Source organism: Gekko japonicus, unplaced genomic scaffold (assembly GCF_001447785.1).
Source record: "Gekko japonicus isolate JY-2015 unplaced genomic scaffold, Gekko_japonicus_V1.1 scaffold506, whole genome shotgun sequence".
NCBI lineage: Eukaryota > Metazoa > Chordata > Lepidosauria > Squamata > Gekkonidae > Gekko > Gekko japonicus.
This window is the reverse complement of record NW_015175372.1, coordinates 113866-131736: the sequence shown is the minus strand read 5'-3', so window position 1 is coordinate 131736 and position 17871 is coordinate 113866. Positions and strand designations below refer to the sequence as shown.

General features: G+C 45.5%; 1 protein-coding gene across 1 annotated transcript in view; it reads right to left on the bottom strand.

Moving 5' to 3' along the window:
• Positions 1–17871, bottom strand: part of GLP1R (glucagon like peptide 1 receptor) — a 97102-nt gene that overhangs the window by 28873 nt on the left and 50358 nt on the right. The window contains exon 8 of the mRNA XM_015425502.1: positions 11807–11867. Coding sequence (XP_015280988.1) covers positions 11807–11867 — 61 coding nt within the window. The remainder of the gene's footprint in view (positions 1–11806; positions 11868–17871) is intronic.

The window sequence follows — 17871 nt, the reverse complement described above, 5'->3', positions numbered from 1 at the left end:
GTCTTTCTAGCTGCTTTCTGTACTCAATTAAACCCAGATAAAAATAGTAAGCCAAAGTATCATTAATGCAAAACAGCCCACAAAACCGCAATAAAGCATCAGCCTAAAAAAATCAAAGACAAAATCAAAAAGACAAAAACTGTAATATCTGACAGGCCAGAAAAAATAGTATCTGTCAGAAGCTTGGATAAAGGAATGTTTTTACCTGGTGCTCAAAATCAAGTAGGTTCAGGACCAGAAACCTATCTTTGCGGAAATGAGTTCCAGAGCCTAGGCAGTGTGGTGTAGTGGTTAAGAGGGGTGGACTCTAATCTGGAGAAGGGGTTTGATTCCCCACTCCTCCACATGAAGCCAGCTGGGTGACCTTGGGCCAGTCACAGTTCTCTCAGAGCTCTGTCAGTCCCACCTACCTTCCAAGGTGCCTGTTGTGGGGAGAGGAAGGGAATCTGCTTTGAGACTCCTTAGGGTAGAGAAAAGTGGGGTATAAAAACCAACCTCATCCTTTTCTTCTACTCCTACCACAGAGAAGGCACTGGCATCACACATCATTCAGACATCACAACAAGCTGCAACTGAGCCCCACAGTTTCTTGCTGATCTCATGTATGCCCCTCTCTCCTCCTCTAGTGTCTGAAGAATTCTTGGTTTCATCAAAACCCAGGTTGCCATGATGTCTGAAGGCTGGTACCTCAGCAAACTGGTGCTTGTTTCCACCCACAAGCAAGTGGTATTAGAGTGTTGGACTGGGATCCGTAATACCTAGGTTCAAACTCTTACTCTGACTGACCCAAGGTCATCCAGAAAACTTCTATGGCACTCACTTTCAGTGTAACCGATCTCACATAGTTGTTGTTGCAAGGATAACAAGGGGAGCGAGAGAATTAAGCTGTAAATCACTTTGGATTCCTATTGGGGAGAAAAGTGAACTGCAAATAAAGATTCGAAATTGGGATTTATTCAAGGTTTAGAATCCTGGCTTTTGGGGAAAACAAATTCCAATTTGGCAAGGCATCTGCGTTTGGTTGTCGCAGCAAACGGGACCTTGAACTGGTAAGTGTTCCATCAAGCCCCATGTACTAGAACTTAGAAGAGGGAGGCAAAAGAGCTAGGGCACAGCGACAGACTGTGCTTGACTGGAATTTAATTACAGCTTCTATTGACATCTGCATGTAGTCATCATCAGGCCCAGACACTTATAAAGTACTTACACACAGATAGCTGCACTGTTTGCATTTCAGTGACAATACAAACCCAGGAAGTGATGTCATAGAACCATTACGCACCCACTTTACCTACTTTGTTACATGCTTGACTAACCCCACTGAGAGACTAAGAGACAAGACGCATGTAGCTAAAAAGCCAAGCATCCTGAACTCTTGATGAAGTGACCTCCTTAGTTCTAAATATTAGCTTTCCAGTGAGCCTTTCAATTTTGGGGTGGCTCTGCTGCTATTCAATGCTGTACACATTGCAAACTTTATTCTAACATGTCAGTTTGTTTCAGACAATTATCAAAGATATTCAACCAATGACGCATGGGAAGCATGCATCACCGTCAATAGGTGTGTAGGTAAGACCTGGTAACAGGAAATGCACTTCAAGGTTCATGTGACTGAGAAACACCTTTAACAAGTCCTATTATTTGTTCATAGCAAAGATCTCCAGCTGTATAACAAGTGTGTGGGGAAAAAGGCTTATTTTCTCTGAACAGACACTTCCCTTGAATCATAATGCTGCAGCAATTTTAGAGGGTTCTTGGTATAATGACAGGTAGAGTAATGGTGCTGCACATTCTCTGCTAAACATCTTATTGCATTAATTGGCTTCTTACAGAACATTGCAACTTTAACTGCTTTTAAATGCATACAAATGTGCAATCAAAAAATAACTACAGTAAAATTAAAAGTGTCAGAAAAAGAAAAACATAACTGAGATGTGTACAAAAAGTGAGAGTAATTTTGTACTTTTTGAAATTTGTGCTATTAAAATCCAAAATCCAATGCTGTCATCAGCATTAAATCTACTTCAATATTCTTTGTCTTAACTACAGATACATAACTATATCTAACGCTATATTTAGGAGTCAAAGAGTTGAACCTCAAGAACTATTTCATCAAGTCAGATCTGTATACTGAGTCAGTCTCTCTCTCTCTCTCTCTCATTCACTCACACACACACACACACACACACACACTGAAGCCTTGTCCTCTTTGAGATGGTAAATACTTGTCTGGGTGATATCAAATGACTGAATATTCCTCCACACAAAAATTCCCTCCATATAGAAACCTAGTGTGTCTCTGTGTGTGGGAAGACTAGACTTCTCCTAAGCTTGTTCGTTTTCTATGTAGAAAATCCCTCTCCCAGGAGCATTCAATTCTGAGAGCCTCTACTTGAAGTGAGCAGTGAAGATAAACCATTGAGAGCTAGGCCTAAATATTAAAAATTGAATGACATTTTTGTGTCTATGTCAACTTTGCTTGAGTGAACTTCAGCCCTAAAGGGGGGAAAGAATGTAAGACAATTCACCAAATATCCTGTATTTAATAAAGGACATATGGCACAAATTAAGCAAAGTAACTCAATAGCCTCTGTTGTTGTTGAATTTCTTCTTTGTGTGTGTGTGTGCTTGTGAGTCTGGAAGTCATGGTCCCTTCTGGCAACCCATAATGGGGCTAGGACGTTTCAGAGAGGTGGCTTGATATTACCTGCCTTTGTGTCCCAGCCCTCGTATTCCTTGGAAGTCGCCCTTCCAAATACTTGCCAGGGTCAGCCCTGATTGCTACCATCTTCCAAACTCCAATCTGTCAGCTGCTTTGAACCTAGGCTTCCCAAATCCCGTTGGGGGGTGGGGAAACCCCCGCCCCAGAGGCCCGTTCCCTGCCGCCGCCAGATTGGGCCCCGGGGGAACTCCTCCCCTACGTGCGCGTCACCCAGAAGTGACACAGCCACGCCGGGCATGCTGGGGGCGTGGCCACGGCCATCCAAGGGAAAACTCTATGGTTTTCCCTTGTATGGCTGTGGTCCCACCCCCAGCATGCCTGGCGTCGTCACATCACTTCTGGGCGACTGTATGTGGCGCGCGCTTTGCGTGTGCGCGCACCAGACGCCAGCCGGGAGCCCCCCGCTCCTGGCGAAGATCAACTTGGCAACCCTATTTGAACCACTGTGATGTATACTGTATTCAATTCCCAATATTCCTCATAAAATGAGATATTACAGTCAGAAATGCAGTTTGTAGTCTGCTACATATCTAATGTATTATCAGAGAGGCAAATGGTACCAAAATTATTAGAATGCAAGTAAAAATGACCATGACTGAGGCCTAAGGCACAAGCTTGCCCACTGTGAAAGAGAAAAATCATAATGTTTTTATTGTATGATTTTACAAATATTTATACAAGATTTAGATGTCCGAAACTACCTGTTATGATCTGCTGAGAGTAGTGTACTGTGGGTTTTGTTTAATAGAAAACATAAGTCAGCTTTGAGTAATTCAAAAGGCAAGCAGCTCAGCATGAACACTCCAAATACATTTTTTCAATGGGCAAAACCCCCAGCTATGCCTGTAGCATGACAGCTGGTCCACAGCAAAACTAAAGATCTTTGTTCCAGGGATCAGTATGGCTTCAGTCACAGCACCCAATGTCTTACTTACTGTGATCTGGCTTTAAGCAGGGGAGTTACCAAAAACAAACAAACAAACAAACAAAAACACCCTGGGAATTTAAACAACAAACAGTAATATGAATACACACACTTGTGTCATTTAAGTACCATTCACACAATTTATTAAAAGATAACCACAGGCACTGGATTTAACAAGAAATCCAGGACTGGGCTTGGAGGATCCTCCTTTGCACATTGCAAAGATGGGAAGTTCTGACAGGACATTTTCATATCCATAAAAATACTTCTGAATTCATCCAGTAGATGTGAGCTGGAGCATACTCAGGTTTGATATGCTCAATTTTGCATAGACTGCAGAACCAATCAGTGTGTAGGGGAGCGGCCATGACTCCTTTAACCGTTGACACCATTGAGCCGCATCCCCCGGCCCCAAGTCATTGTTCCCTTCCAGGAAAGGCACAGGTGGGCTATCATAGCCATACAAAGCCTTAAATGGGGACAGTCCAGTAGAGGAATGGCAAGTGTTGTTATAACAGAATTCGGCCAGGGGCAGCAGATCAACCCAATCATCCTGTTGATAATTGGTGAAGCAACGGAGATATTGCTCCAAAGTCTGATTAACCCGTTCCGTCTGACCATCAGTCTCTGGGTGATAGGCGCTGCTCAGGCCCCGTTCCACCCCCATCAGTTTCATCAGCTCCCCCCAAAACTGGGAAACGAATTGGGTTCCCCTGTCAGACACCACTTTGGCCGGGAGCATGTGCAGACGGACTATGTGCAAAAGAAACACTTTGGCCAGTGCTTTTGCCGTGGGCAGGGAGGCAAACGGAATGAAGTGTGCCTGTTTGGAAAATAAATCCACTACCACCCAAATGACAGTCATTGACTTGCTTGGTGGGAGATCCATAATAAAGTCCATGGATATCACCTCCCAGGGCTGGCTCGGAGTTGGATGAGGGTGTAACAAACCTGGGGGTTTCCCCGGCCGGGGCTTACTCATGGCACAGATTTGGCAAGACTTGACAAACGAAGATAAATCCTTTCGCATTTGTGGCCACCAGAATTGCCGCTTCAGGAGTTGAAGGGACTTAACAAAACCCAGGTGTTCCGAGAATTTAGAGCCATGCACGGCTTGCAACACTTCCCCCCTGAGGGAGAGCAGTTTATGTCCACGGTACCAACAGCCGTCGGCCCTAAGTTCGAAGTCTCCTTCTGCATCTACTACCGCCTTGTCGCCCTCCGAGAAGGCGGAGGCGAATTTGCTGTGTCATGTCTCCCCCCCCAGCTTGTCCGACTGGGGAGTATCAGGTGGCCGTGACTCAGGGGGGGAGGCGGTGGGGCGAGTCTGGCTATGTGTCATCACTGCCCCACCCAGATGGGAAGGCATGAACACAGAGTCCAAAATAATCTCCCGTTGGCTGTCATGTTGGGGGAGGCGTGACAGGGCATCAGCCAAAGAGTTCGCGGAGCCGGGAAATTAGTAGAGGATAAACTGAAACTTGGAAAAGAAATCAGCCCACCGGAGTTGTTTTGCATTTAGGCACCAGGGCATTTTGAGCATTTCCAAATTCTTGTGATCAGTCCAGACCTCGAACGGGACTCACACTTCTCCAGCCAGTGTCTCCAGGTGGCTAGGGCAATCTTTATTGCCACCACCTCTTTCTCCCAGACTGACCAATTATGTTCTGTGTCACTGAACTTCATTGACACGTATGCCAAGGGGTGCAGTAGCCCATCCCCTCCTTCTTGGAGGATCGCCCCCCCCATGGCCACGTCTGACGCATCAGTTTGAACAATGAATTTTTTCCTTTCATCTGGGTGGGCTAGGACTGGCTCTGAAGTAAACAACGCCTTGAGGCATTCGAAAGCCTCCTGGCACTCCCTACTCCAAGCCAAAGCTGCCCCCGGCTTGGTTGCCTCCGGCCTCTTCCCCTTCATTTTCAACAAGTCCGTTAGGAGCAAGCTGACCTGGGCGAAGTTGGGCAGAAAATTTCTGTAAAAGTTCACGAACCCGAGGAAGGATTGTAACTGGCACCTGGTGCGGGGAACTCCCCAGCCCAGCACATCCCGTACTTTTCCCGAGTCTATCTCCAAGCCCTTATCAGAGATCCGATACCCCAGAAAATCAATGTGTGACTTGTGAAACTTGCACTTATATAGTTTCACAAATAGTTTGTGCTTGTCCAATGTGGTTAGAACTTCCCTCACCACTTTCACGTGGGAGGGTAGGTCGGGGGAGTACAGCAAGGTATCATCTAGGTAAACAAGCGCCCCCTTGAACAAATGCTTGTGGAACACCTCATTGATCAGATTTATGAAGACCCCCGGAGCCCCCTGAAGACCGAATGGCATCACATGATACTCAAACTGGCCCAGGGGTGTATTAAACGCAGTCTTGTGTTCGTCCCCCTCCCTGATGTGGACCCGACAGTAAGCATCGCGGAGATCCAACTTCAAGAAAATTTTCCCTTTGGCCGCTTCGGCTAGTAAATCTTTGATCAAGGGCATGGGATAAGCATTGGTCGAAGACACCATGTTCAATCCCCGGTAGTCCGTGCTCAGCCTCAAACCCCCATCTTTCTTCTTCCGGAAGAGTACCGGGGCTGCAAAAGGGAAGGAGGCCGGCCTGATGAAACCCCTGGCCAGGTTTTTATCAATAAATTTGCACAGTTCGTCCTTCTCAATTGGCCCCATCGCATAAATGCGCCCCTTGGGTAGTTTTTGGCCAGGCAATATTTCAGTGCTGCAATCCGAGTGTCTATGGGGTGGAAGCTCATCGGCTTCTTCCTCTTTGAACACCCTGGCCATGGTACTCGGCGAGAATGGATTGCAGCTCCTCTTGAGCCAAACACACTCTAGGTGTTTCCACTACTGGCTGCTGGCCTCACTGCGGGTTCCACCGGTGCCCTTGACACCGAGGTGAAATGAACTGCACTTTCCCTTCATCCCACAGAATGTAAGGATCATGTCCATGCAGCCAAGGGCCCCCCAGCACCAGCAAAAATCTGGTGGCTGGGGTGATTACAAATGACGGTTCCTCCCAGTGATCCCCCGCCCCAACTCCCAAAGGCACAGTCTTTTATTCACATGGTTCTTTCATAGTGGAACCATCCATTTGGGTAAAAATCAAATGGTCTTCCAGCTTCACCACCCCTGCCTCCAGCCCTGTAACTAGGGAAGGGTTGATGAGGTCCCTCCCACACCCTGAGTCAATGAGTGCTCTTACACGGATATGTGTACCAAGGGCTGGGTAAACCAGAGTCACAGTCACGAAAAACAAGGGGGGGAGCTGCTCACCACTTTAGGCACCTCCGGGATCGGGCCCTGCTGCTCCACGCCTCTCAAAGCAGGACCTGGCCTTTTCCCGCCGGCTCGGGGTCTTCCTCGCTGGAGTCCTCTCCCAATTCTTCAAGGGCTGCCTGCAGTGCTTTGGCAAATTTCGGCTTCCCTGTTGACTTCCTGGCCGGAGTGGCGAGGCATGCTTTCGCGGGATCGCTTGGCCCCTGATTCCCCGGGCCCGCTCCACCGCAGTCAGCCATGAAATGGCCCCGCTCCCCACACTTTAGGCATAGCCCTTGGCACATGCATTGCTCTCGAGTAGAATCAACCAACCACGACGGTTTCATCTTCTGTGCCGGAGGGATAGGTTTACCTCCCGCTGTCGCGATGTCCAGGCGCAAGGTATTCAGGTGGGGTTTCCGCACTGTCCACCTCTTGCATCAATGCCAGTAGGGAGATCGGGTCACTGCCCGTAGGACTGTTTCCCAGATCTCGGGGTTCAGTCCTACCCGGTACAACTCAGCCAACACCGGATCTGGCCAATTTTGGACTTTTGCCGCATGCAACTTAAACTCCGAGGAGTATTCTCTCACCAGTATCTTCCCTTGCTTCAGGGTGCGCAGGAACGCTCTTGCTTTGGGCCCGGCATTCCGATCTGGCCACACAACGCCCCTATAAAAGCATCCAAATTCACCAGCTCTGGGCCCCTTGCATTGTGCAATCCCACATACCAAGCCGCGGCAGCTCCCCGTAAGCGAGCGGCCATCACATCCACTCGGCTGATGTCATCCGGGAACAGGTGGCCCGACCTTTCCACAAACTTCATCACTCGAACCACAAAGTAGGACAGTTCCTCAGGGTCTCTGTCGAACGTGGCTTCGATCAGATCTTTCGGGCGATGTTGCATTGGACCTCTCGGGCTGCCTGGCCGTAGCGCTGGAGCCGGGGCCTCCCCTGGTCCCGGGCCGGGTACATCCTCAAACCTGGGTGGTGGCAGGGGAGCCGGTGGGGCAGCAGGAACTACCGGTGTCACCGGTGGAGCTTCCCTCTCCGCCTGGATGGCTTGGATCACCAACTGCAGGATCGCTTGGATGACTTCCTCCAACTCCTGTTGCAGTTGACGCCTCTCCGGATCCGCCACCTCCAATCTATGGGCCAGTTTCAGTCCCTCATCCGGGGACATGCGCCCACTCCTCGCCTTCGACCTCTCCATCACCCATGCTCCCAGCGGTGGTTCTAAGGGGGCCCCGTAGGGGGGAACCTCCAGCCAAGGCAAACCCCAGGTTGAACCTGCTGTCTCTCTGTGGTCCCTGCGTGAGCATATAGGTCTCTGCCGTGGAGTCTGGGTTGAATTGGCTCCACCTGGAGCTCAGCCTGTACCCCGGCCGGGTGGCTACCCCGGCCCAGAGGGGGTCAGGAACAAATGGGTTGACGTTGTCTTTGGGACTGCTTCCATTCCCTTCCGCAGGATAGTCACCGGTGGCGTAGTGGTCACTGGTGCCTTCGCCTGGGTAGTGGGAGTCTCCCCCCCAGTCATGGAGGGGACCGGGATCTCCTCCTCAGAGGGAACCTGTTTCTCCTCTTCAGAGGGAACCTGTTTCTCCTCTTCGGAGGGAACCTGTTTCTTCTCTTCATCGCTCATCTCGGGTAGAGAGAGGCACGCAGATAGAGAATGAGGTTTCTTAACAGAATGTCAGATTCCACAGCCAACAACTGAGTACACGCTTATCAGAAAGGTTATACTTTATTGCAGAGCTATAGATGCAGAAACAAAGTCACTGTTAAGAATGGCGTCACCCCTACAAGCATAATGGGATATAGGGTATGCGTATGCACCCCCCCTCCTTAGGCCAATTAGCCACATTCCTGCGTGTGGGAGAAGGAGCCCCAGGCCGTTAGAGAGCTGAAGCTGAGAACCGAAAGCGCTCCCACGGTTCTCTGAATCCCAGACACTACACACCACCTGCAAGGCCATAGATAAGCAAGCGTTACAGAAGCAAAGACGGAATGCAGCAGTACTTGGTACACAGGGCAAGCAAGCATCCTACCCCCAACCATTATGGCAGCATAGCTGACACTAAACAGATACTTCCCTTTACCAGCTCAAGACACTCAGAATGCACTGTAAGCCTAGCTGCACTGGTGCAATCAGGGCTTTTTTTGTAGAAAAAGCCCAGCCGGAACTCAGTAGCGTAATAGGCCACAGCAGAAATTCCAACAGCAGAAACTCATTTGCATATTGGGCCACACACACATTCCTTCCCTTGGCTTGCCTGGGCAAGCCCCCCCTTGACGGGAAGGGAAGGCAGTTTAAACTGCCTTCCTTTGGCTTGCCCGGGCACCCCGTGGCTGCAGGACGCCTGGGCAAGCCAGCCCTTGGACAGGCCAGGAAAGGCATGGGGAGGCATTATGCCTCCCCGATCCTTCCAGGAGCCCCCCTGGCCTACCCGCCTCGGAGTTGCCGGGGGGGTTCGCTCTCCAGCCTTCCCTCTGTAGCCACGCACTCAGAGGTTTTGGCTGTAGTGGGTGTGGCCAACTCTGAAGCCAGCTGGAACTCCGTTCCTGTGCGTTCCTGCCCAAAAATAGCTCTGGGTTCAATCATAAGATGCAATGTCAAAAAGGATAAGTTGGTGTCTGGGAAAGGAAGTGTAGAGTGGCTTGGGCCATCCCAATCAGCAGGGTTCTGTGCATAGAAAGCATGAGCAATAAAGGTACATGTCTATAATCCCTAGAAAGTAATAGCCCTGGCCCTATGACAAGGCAGATGTCAGGAGAGGTTTGTGACCAGCTCAGTCACCAATACCATGCAGTATCCCTCAATCTTCACTGCTTATACTTCAAGACTTCACCCCTAAACCCATGGAACCATGACTTCACAAGATGGCAGGTCAAGATGAATGAAGGATGGTAAACAGGCACACAATACTAAACAGAAGAAAGGAGTACTTGGTGTTGCATTTATTCATCTAGCACAGTCAGTACATTGTGCGAGAACACAACAAACAACAGTCATTGTGCATGACCATAGGATCAGCTGCTATACTGCAGTCCTGTGCCAATTTTAAAAGTATTTTAATCCACAGGCTTATTAAAGCATGCATAACTAGACAGATGAGTGAACACTGAGTACGAGGGGAAAATAATTAAATTATTCTTGCATCATAGTCAAGGAGATAAACAATACACATTAAAAGCACAATTTTAAAAAGCCTACAAGATTAAAAAGCATACAGTACTATCAAGCAATAGCACACTAGAAGCAGCAGCAATAAAAATTAGACAATGCAATACAATACAGTAACAGATAAATAAAAGTTATGGCTTTATGTTATTTGCTATTAAAGTCTTGCAGCAGATGAAATAGGTCAGAATGTTGCAACAGATAAAATTATCAAATCAGCACAGAGAATATGAAAAGCATTGGGCAGTGTAATTAAAACAATTAAGACATCTAATGTCTGGCATCTAAAAGTCAGTGACATGCACTCACTGCTGACTTTTTCATTCAGGATCAAATCCTGGATGAGAACTATTTTTGCTTGGACCAACCTGACAATCAGGGTATTTATGAATTACTGATAAGACTACCATGATCACTGGGGGGAAAAAGCCCTGTTATTACAGACAGACAATTAACATCTACCTCCCACCCACCAAACCTTTCTTGGCATGTCCAGCTCCAACTACTACATCTCCAGCTGCCCAACATACAACTAACAATAGGAGATGAATACCTTCTTCCCCACCAATTCTCCAAGCACAACTGTTAAAAACAAACAAAAGGCTTTCCTCCTTTTCATTGCTGGCACCTGGCCTCTCTATCCAGGTTCTCACATGACCAGACAGAGCAACTGGCCCCTGTGTTTCTACGGTGGTGACTTCAGGACCACTCCACTGCTGGCAAATTTCTACAGTATTCAGTCTCCAGGGGGAGTGGGGCTTGAGGAGCAGCAGATGTAGACACTGCTGCCATCATTCCTGTCCCTTCTCAGCTTGTGGCAAGCTCAAGGGAAACAGTGTTTGTTCAAATATATTTGTTCTGAAGTCTTCCCTTAAACTGGTCCCAGTGCTAAAAAGGCGAAAGCCAAAAAGTATTTTGTGATGTATTTTGCTTCCTTCGTAATGCATAGTTCACCATAGTAGGAGTCTGCTTACACAGAAAACAGGGCTGTGGTATTTTTGAAAGCTGAAATAATTCAGGCTAAAGCAAACAGATAATCAGGGCCCCAGTTGTGAATACTACTTTCTCTGCAGGGGAATACTGTTCAGAAACAGCAGAATGCTGTAAGAGGCTTTTACCATCCAGCGCAAGTACTGCCATCTACAGAGAGCGTAGATGGGTTCTTTTTCTCCACTTCATACATAAGATTGGACACTGGTGCAATCATCTGTTCCCCAGTTGATAAATTTGGAATGCAGACAATCTTGCCAACAGTCTTGTTCACACAATACAGGGTACACACTTCTCCTAACACACAGCCTAATCTCAGTATCAGGGATCATGAAAGTTTAAGTTATGTGTAAAGACTGACATACAAAGTAAATTCTGTGATGATCTGGTTATGATCACTTCTACAATAAACAGAGTCAGGGAGGGGATTCAAAAGGTATATTGTAATAATAATAATCTTTCATTGTACTAAAGAAACATACATTTAAACATGCAAAAAGAAGCTGCCCAGCAAAAGCTTGTGCGTACTTATTTTGTTGAAATGTATAACGCAAGGCTTTAAAATATGAGACACAAATCTACTTCAAGGTGGGATGCAACACAAGTAAATGCACAGGATGCCAATGTAAGAGCCACTGCCAAAGCCATCAAGACAAAGAAAAATGGGTGCCCTCCCACAAATAACATGACTATCAAGAGATGAGCTAAGAACTGGAACGGAACCAACCCCTCATCTTCATAAAGGTACTTGACAATTCCCCAGAGGACAACAAACAGCATTGGTACACCTAGGAAAAGAGGAAACAAGATATGTAGAGACAAGGGGAGCAAAAAAGAAAAGATGATCCAAGATTCACACAATGTAGAACTTCTTTAGTCAACAGAAGATTGGACATTGACTACAAACCACCAGCCGGTATGCTTGAAGAGCATCCCAGACTTGTTTGATTACCTTTCAAAAAACTGTATTTTCAAAATGAGCTTGAAGTATTAAATTTAGTCCTACATACATTCATTCTGGTAGTTTAATTAGAGATGTCACCCCAAGTGTCACATTCCAATAATTTTTCTGATAAACTAGGTGCCATGCAAAACAAATCAGTCAACATTAGAAAGGGTTTCCCAGAGAGGGGAAAAAAAACATCTTGTGCAGATTAAAAATATATGACAAATTTCTGATTTAAAAACGTATTACCAAATATTCTATAGTTATGAGATGCTCACTCTCCCCCTTTCCTACCTTCCTTAATACTATGTTGAGTGCTAAAATGATACTGCCAATTTAAGAAACTGAAAAGGGGCTGTATAAAAGAAAAAAGAATGCTAAATTAGCTAGGCTATGGCTTGCTTGGATGAGCTAGATTTTATAGTTGTTGAAAGTAGGGAGCTTGGAAGGGCATCTCTGATGGAAAGGCAATATTACACCTCCCAACCTCTGTCCAGGATGCTGTTATAACAGACAGCAGTATTTCAAATAACCTGTGTTCCCACACAGTCAGTACACACTGGTTAATTTAAAATTACTTTGGAAGCTCAACTACAGAGTGTACACAGGTACAAGGTCCTCACTTTTACTTAAGAAAACCCATGGATAATTACCCCCATAAGAAAAGCTTAAGCAGGCAGAACAACCTTAGTGAGCTTGTTTTAATTTGAGCTTTTAAACTTATATTTACTCCAAAGTGATTGAAGTCTGAAATAAGTTGCTGTTTAGTGATAAGTCTAAATTTCTTCTAGAAGTCTGTTCAGCTCTCCAATTAATCAGAGCTTTTACTGTTCTGAACTTCTATAGCTGCATCACAGCTCTCTGCAAGTGCTATGGTTGAAAATGTCTTCATGTGCAGGGGATTTTATAGTAACAAATGCAATAAGTAAAAGCTCTGTTGTTGTTTCAGTACACAGCATATGCAAATGTGGGGATGGAGTGAAGTGATGGGCAGTAATCAGTATAGCTATGTCTCTAGGCACTGGGACATTTCAGAAAGCAATCTGAAAGCCCACACAATACCATTTTAAAATTCTGCTATGGTGTGTTTTCCAGACACATGAGAAGTTAGCTAAGAACATAAGAACATAAGAGAAGCCAATGTTGGATAAGGCCAATGGTCCATCCAGTCCAACACTCTGTCACACAGTGGCTAGTATAAAAACACAGCAAGGTACGCCACTTTTTGCTTAGGGAGAAAAGATGAATAAGAGGCTCCAATGTAATGAAGACCAGAAGGATAATTTTTAAATTAGAACAGTAAATTGGGCAAGGAAGAAGATGGCTTGCAAGACAATACAGGTTAACTTTCTCTGGTGATGTCCCAGAGAGATTTCACAGTTACCTACAAAGTGCAATGATTCATAATGAGCAACTCTGTCCATCTGTGATGATAAGAAACTGTATTAGATGTCCCACCATAGATCACTTTGAAACACAGGTGTGTCTTTAATCCAGGGAAACATTTTAAATTACTTTGCATTTTATTTTCTTGGCTTTGCAAGGAATTAAAGCTGTTTTAATAAAAAAGCTAACCATAAAATTTTGCTAAATGAGCCCCCAAGGCTCAAAGAGAACCAGCTATATTTCTTCAGCACAAACAGATGTGTAGTGATAACCACTAGGATTTATGACATTTCTGTTGCCTGGATACACTGGAAGATCCCTATATTTAATTGTATTACTTGATATTTAGATTATGTGGGATCCAAACAGAGTTGCCATCTCTGGGATAAGAAATTTCTGGAGATTTGTGGATAATTAAGGGGTTGGAGCACCTTTCCTATGAGGAAAGGCTGAAGAGGCTGGGACTTTTCATTTTAGAAAAGAGACAACTAAGGGGGGGGGACACCAAAGAGGTTTATAAAATTATCCATGGGGTAGACAGAATGGACAGAGAATTTTTTCTCCTTTTCCCAACTTCGGGTTGCCAGGTCCCTCCTGGCCAACAGTAGGGGATGGGGGGACTTACTGGGAGCAGCAGGGAGGCCCAAGCAATGAATAGCAACGTGTCTACGTTACTGCACACGTGACCCAGAAGTGACGTCATCACATCTGGGATGTCGGGGCGCTGCTCTAGTATTTGGGCAAAAACTCTATGGTAAATTTGGCTTCTACCATGGAGTCTTTGCCCAAATACCAGAGCACCACCCCAACGTCCCAGATGTGATATCATTTCCAAGTCATGTGGGCCGTGACATAGACACATCACTGCACATTGGATGGTTCTCCCTCTTTTTCGGGGTAAGTTCCCCCTCCTTCAGGTCAACTGATTGGCGGTGGGGAGGTGGGGCCTGGCAGTGGGGAACTGCTGCCTCCAGTGGGGGGGGGTGTCTGACAACTCCTATCAACTAGAACTCAGGGGCATTCAGTGAATTTGACAGATAATAGATTCACATTGGACAAAGGGAAATACTTCTTTATTAGTGATTAAAACATGGAAATCACTCCTAGATGATGCAGTGATTGCCACAGGCATAGACAGCTTCAAAAGGAGATTAGATGGCTTCATGGAGGATATGTCTATCAGAGGCTACCAGCTATGATGACTAAAGGAAACCTCCACATTTGGAGGCAGTAAACCTCTGAATACCAGTGCCAGGAGGCAACATCAAAGGAAAGTTGGCCCTCCATAATAATTGTTTGGTTAGTGTGTTAGACATGATGCTGGACTAGATGGACCACTAGTCTAATCCAGCAGGGCTGTTCTTATGTTCTTATTTTCTGCTTATACATTTATTCTAAAATCCCCAGAAATCCTCCAGTCCTTCAAAAGAAAGCTCAACACTATAGTGCCGTTTCTAAACTCACTGTTCAGAAGTAGGAAGTGCATAGAACTACTTCTCCCATACTAAAGGCACAAGTGTCTTATTCCCAATGCAGCTACAATCTCCTTCCAGGGCAAATGGTCATAGTATTATTAAAGTCTTGCATCAACTCTCTGCATGGGAACAGGTATGCTTTACTATTCCAAAGTCTTGTTTAGCAATTTAAAGAAGATTGCCGTAGGCCATTACTTAATTCTACTAAACCTAATTATTTCCAATATGTTCAGTGCAATTTGTATTGACACTTCTTCTTGTGATTTACAGCAATGTCAAAACATTGTTATCTCTCACATCTTCTATGTAATTTGATTTCACAACTCCCTCAGGGTTTCATGAAAATAGATTCTGCAGTCTAGTTGTCTTGTATTAGTCTTCCATTATAATGTGGTTTGGTCTTATTCCAGCCCTTTGGCTGACCTTCGGAAGTTAAATCATATTGAGTACACCATTTATTACCACACAGACAACCTGCTGGCCGAAAGGGCTGAACCAGGCTGTAGTTGTCTTATGAAAGAAGCCACTTCATGAAGAGACTTCATTTCTTCAGAAATATGCAACAGCACTTCAGAAACTGCACCTAGATGTCTGGAACAGGAAGACTTGTAACACACAGTTTTATATCATGAGAAGACTGTTCCAGTAATAGAAAGACAGTCAAACATATGGAGGTGGTATTGTAGCATGGATGGGAATATATAATGATTTTTTAAAATTCAGATTATTCATATACTTATATTTTTCTGGTTTTATGAATTTTTCCATATTAAGGTTTTATGAATTTATGTTTTAATAAGAGCCTATTAAGAGGTAAGGCCTCTCCTCTGTAGGTTAGAGTGTCTTTTTAGTTTATGCTAGCAGACAAGAAACAACATTCTTTTTTCCTTTAAGTTATTTGGATAAAATAGCTATCTGTCTGGTGTTTTTAACAGGCCTTCAAGAACAGTACTGCTGGTACAGCAGAAGATAGGTTTTTCAATAGATGTATTTGCCTAAGTATAGAGTTCATGGTTTTAGTTGTTTGGGGAAAAAACTCTACAGTGTCTGGTTCAACAAGGGCTTTAGTTTCATATCAGAAAACAACACCTTCTGTTTGGGTGTGAAAAATCCTTGGGTATTATTAATAAGGTTAAGTTAAATAAACATTTGAGATATCATGTAGGCACACCTTTTCTTGTAACTGACCAATGAATGAAAGACTACTCAGATGATGCTCTGTCATATTGTGACCAATTATGATTTCTGGATGTTATCTTTTTACCTGTGTCACTTTGGGTATAAAATTTCATGTACGTCCTGATATTGCTCAGAAAGCAGTCAATTTTTGATAGACTGGTTTGGCCTAACTGCTTTCAGTGATTTGATTGCAATTAAATAACCAATGAACTTTCCTCCTCATTGTGGCTTCCTTTTTGGCTTGGGAATCTATTTGTATAACAGTATCAAGGACATGCATCATGGCTACCATGTTCTCATGACATACCAACAAACCTTAATTAGAACACTAGTTATGAAACGGATCTTTCAAACACTGTTGCTGGGGAAAAGAGAAATTATCCAAGAGGTAGCAACCACTTCTCCCTAATGAACAAGCATAGAAGTCGTAGTACTTTGTATTCATACCATCCTTTGAAGAGGCTATGAGAGTATTTTCATGGGATCCTATATCAAGCTGTGAGGAAAACAGCTGAAAGATTCACCAGCTCCATTAGCTTGAATATTTGCAAACCATATAAAACAGGAGTGTCAAACATAAGGCCCAGGGGCCAGAACAGGCTTGTCCAGGGCTCTTATGCGGCCCACGAGCAACTGGTGCAAGGGAGGGAGTGCTGGGGGGAGCCACTCCATTGTGGCTTTAGCATGGCGGAACAACCTCATTTGCAGAAGTCAGGCATCGTGGGAGTGTCTGCCTAGTGCTGCACTGCTGCCTCTCCAGCCTGCCCATGTAGGTTTTCCTTTGCACACCCCTCACAGCCTATGGGGCCTTGCAGTGAGGATACACCATCTCGGAGCTTATGAGCTGCTGTCCTTTATACAGTTTATATATTTCTGGTACCTGGCATTATGGGGTTATACTCCCCTTTAAAAGCTTGGGACTTCCGGTTTATGGCGGTGCGCTGAGCAGAATCACCTCCCAGACCTCCCGGGGGTGAAGCTGCGCACCAGCAGAAAGGAGGGGGGCGGAGCAATCGCTCCCCCCCCCGGAGCCTGGCTGAAAGGCTCCTAGCCATGGGACTTCTGAGAGGTTGCCTCTTCGCCAGCGCGATGCTGGGGAATCGAGGCGCTTCTCCATCCCAACGGTCCTCCTGCTGAGTGTCCAAAGGGAACTAGTGACGCTGACCGGGACAAGCGCTGGAGGTCGAGCGGTGAAAACGGAGGCTAAGTGAGGTCATATGACCGAATATGAACTGTGAGTCAGATTAGAGCGTATTTGCTAATTTAAAAAGAAAGCTCCCTACCCCACAGACTAAAAAGTAAAGCGAACGGGGGAGGGGGCCCACTCATGCACATAAACTTAAAAGCGAGACCCGGGGGGGAGTGGAAGCAAAAGCAACGAAATCTGTTGGGAAAGACTTACCAAGGTGCGTATGCATGTATGAATGCATATTCAGAGACTTTAAAAATCTTTGTGAAAGTAAACAATCCATAAAGATGGCGGGGAAGAGGACTGAGAAAGAAAAACTTTCAAAAGCGAAAGTAGCTGAGAGCCCACGACCAGAAGGAACCACCAAGCTGGCCAAAATGTTGGCAGAATCCCTGCGCCCCCTGCTGGACCCGATGACTAATCTTAAGGAACAGCTGTCAACAATGAACCAATGTATCACTACTCAGCAGCTGCAATTGAACGAGACTCTTAAAATTATGGAACAAACAGCTGAGAAAGTGAAAAAAGTTGACGCCACTGCTCAAAAGGTGAAGAAAAAGGTACAAAAACTGGAAAAGAAGCAAGTTTCTACAGAAGAAAAGCTTTTACAATTACAA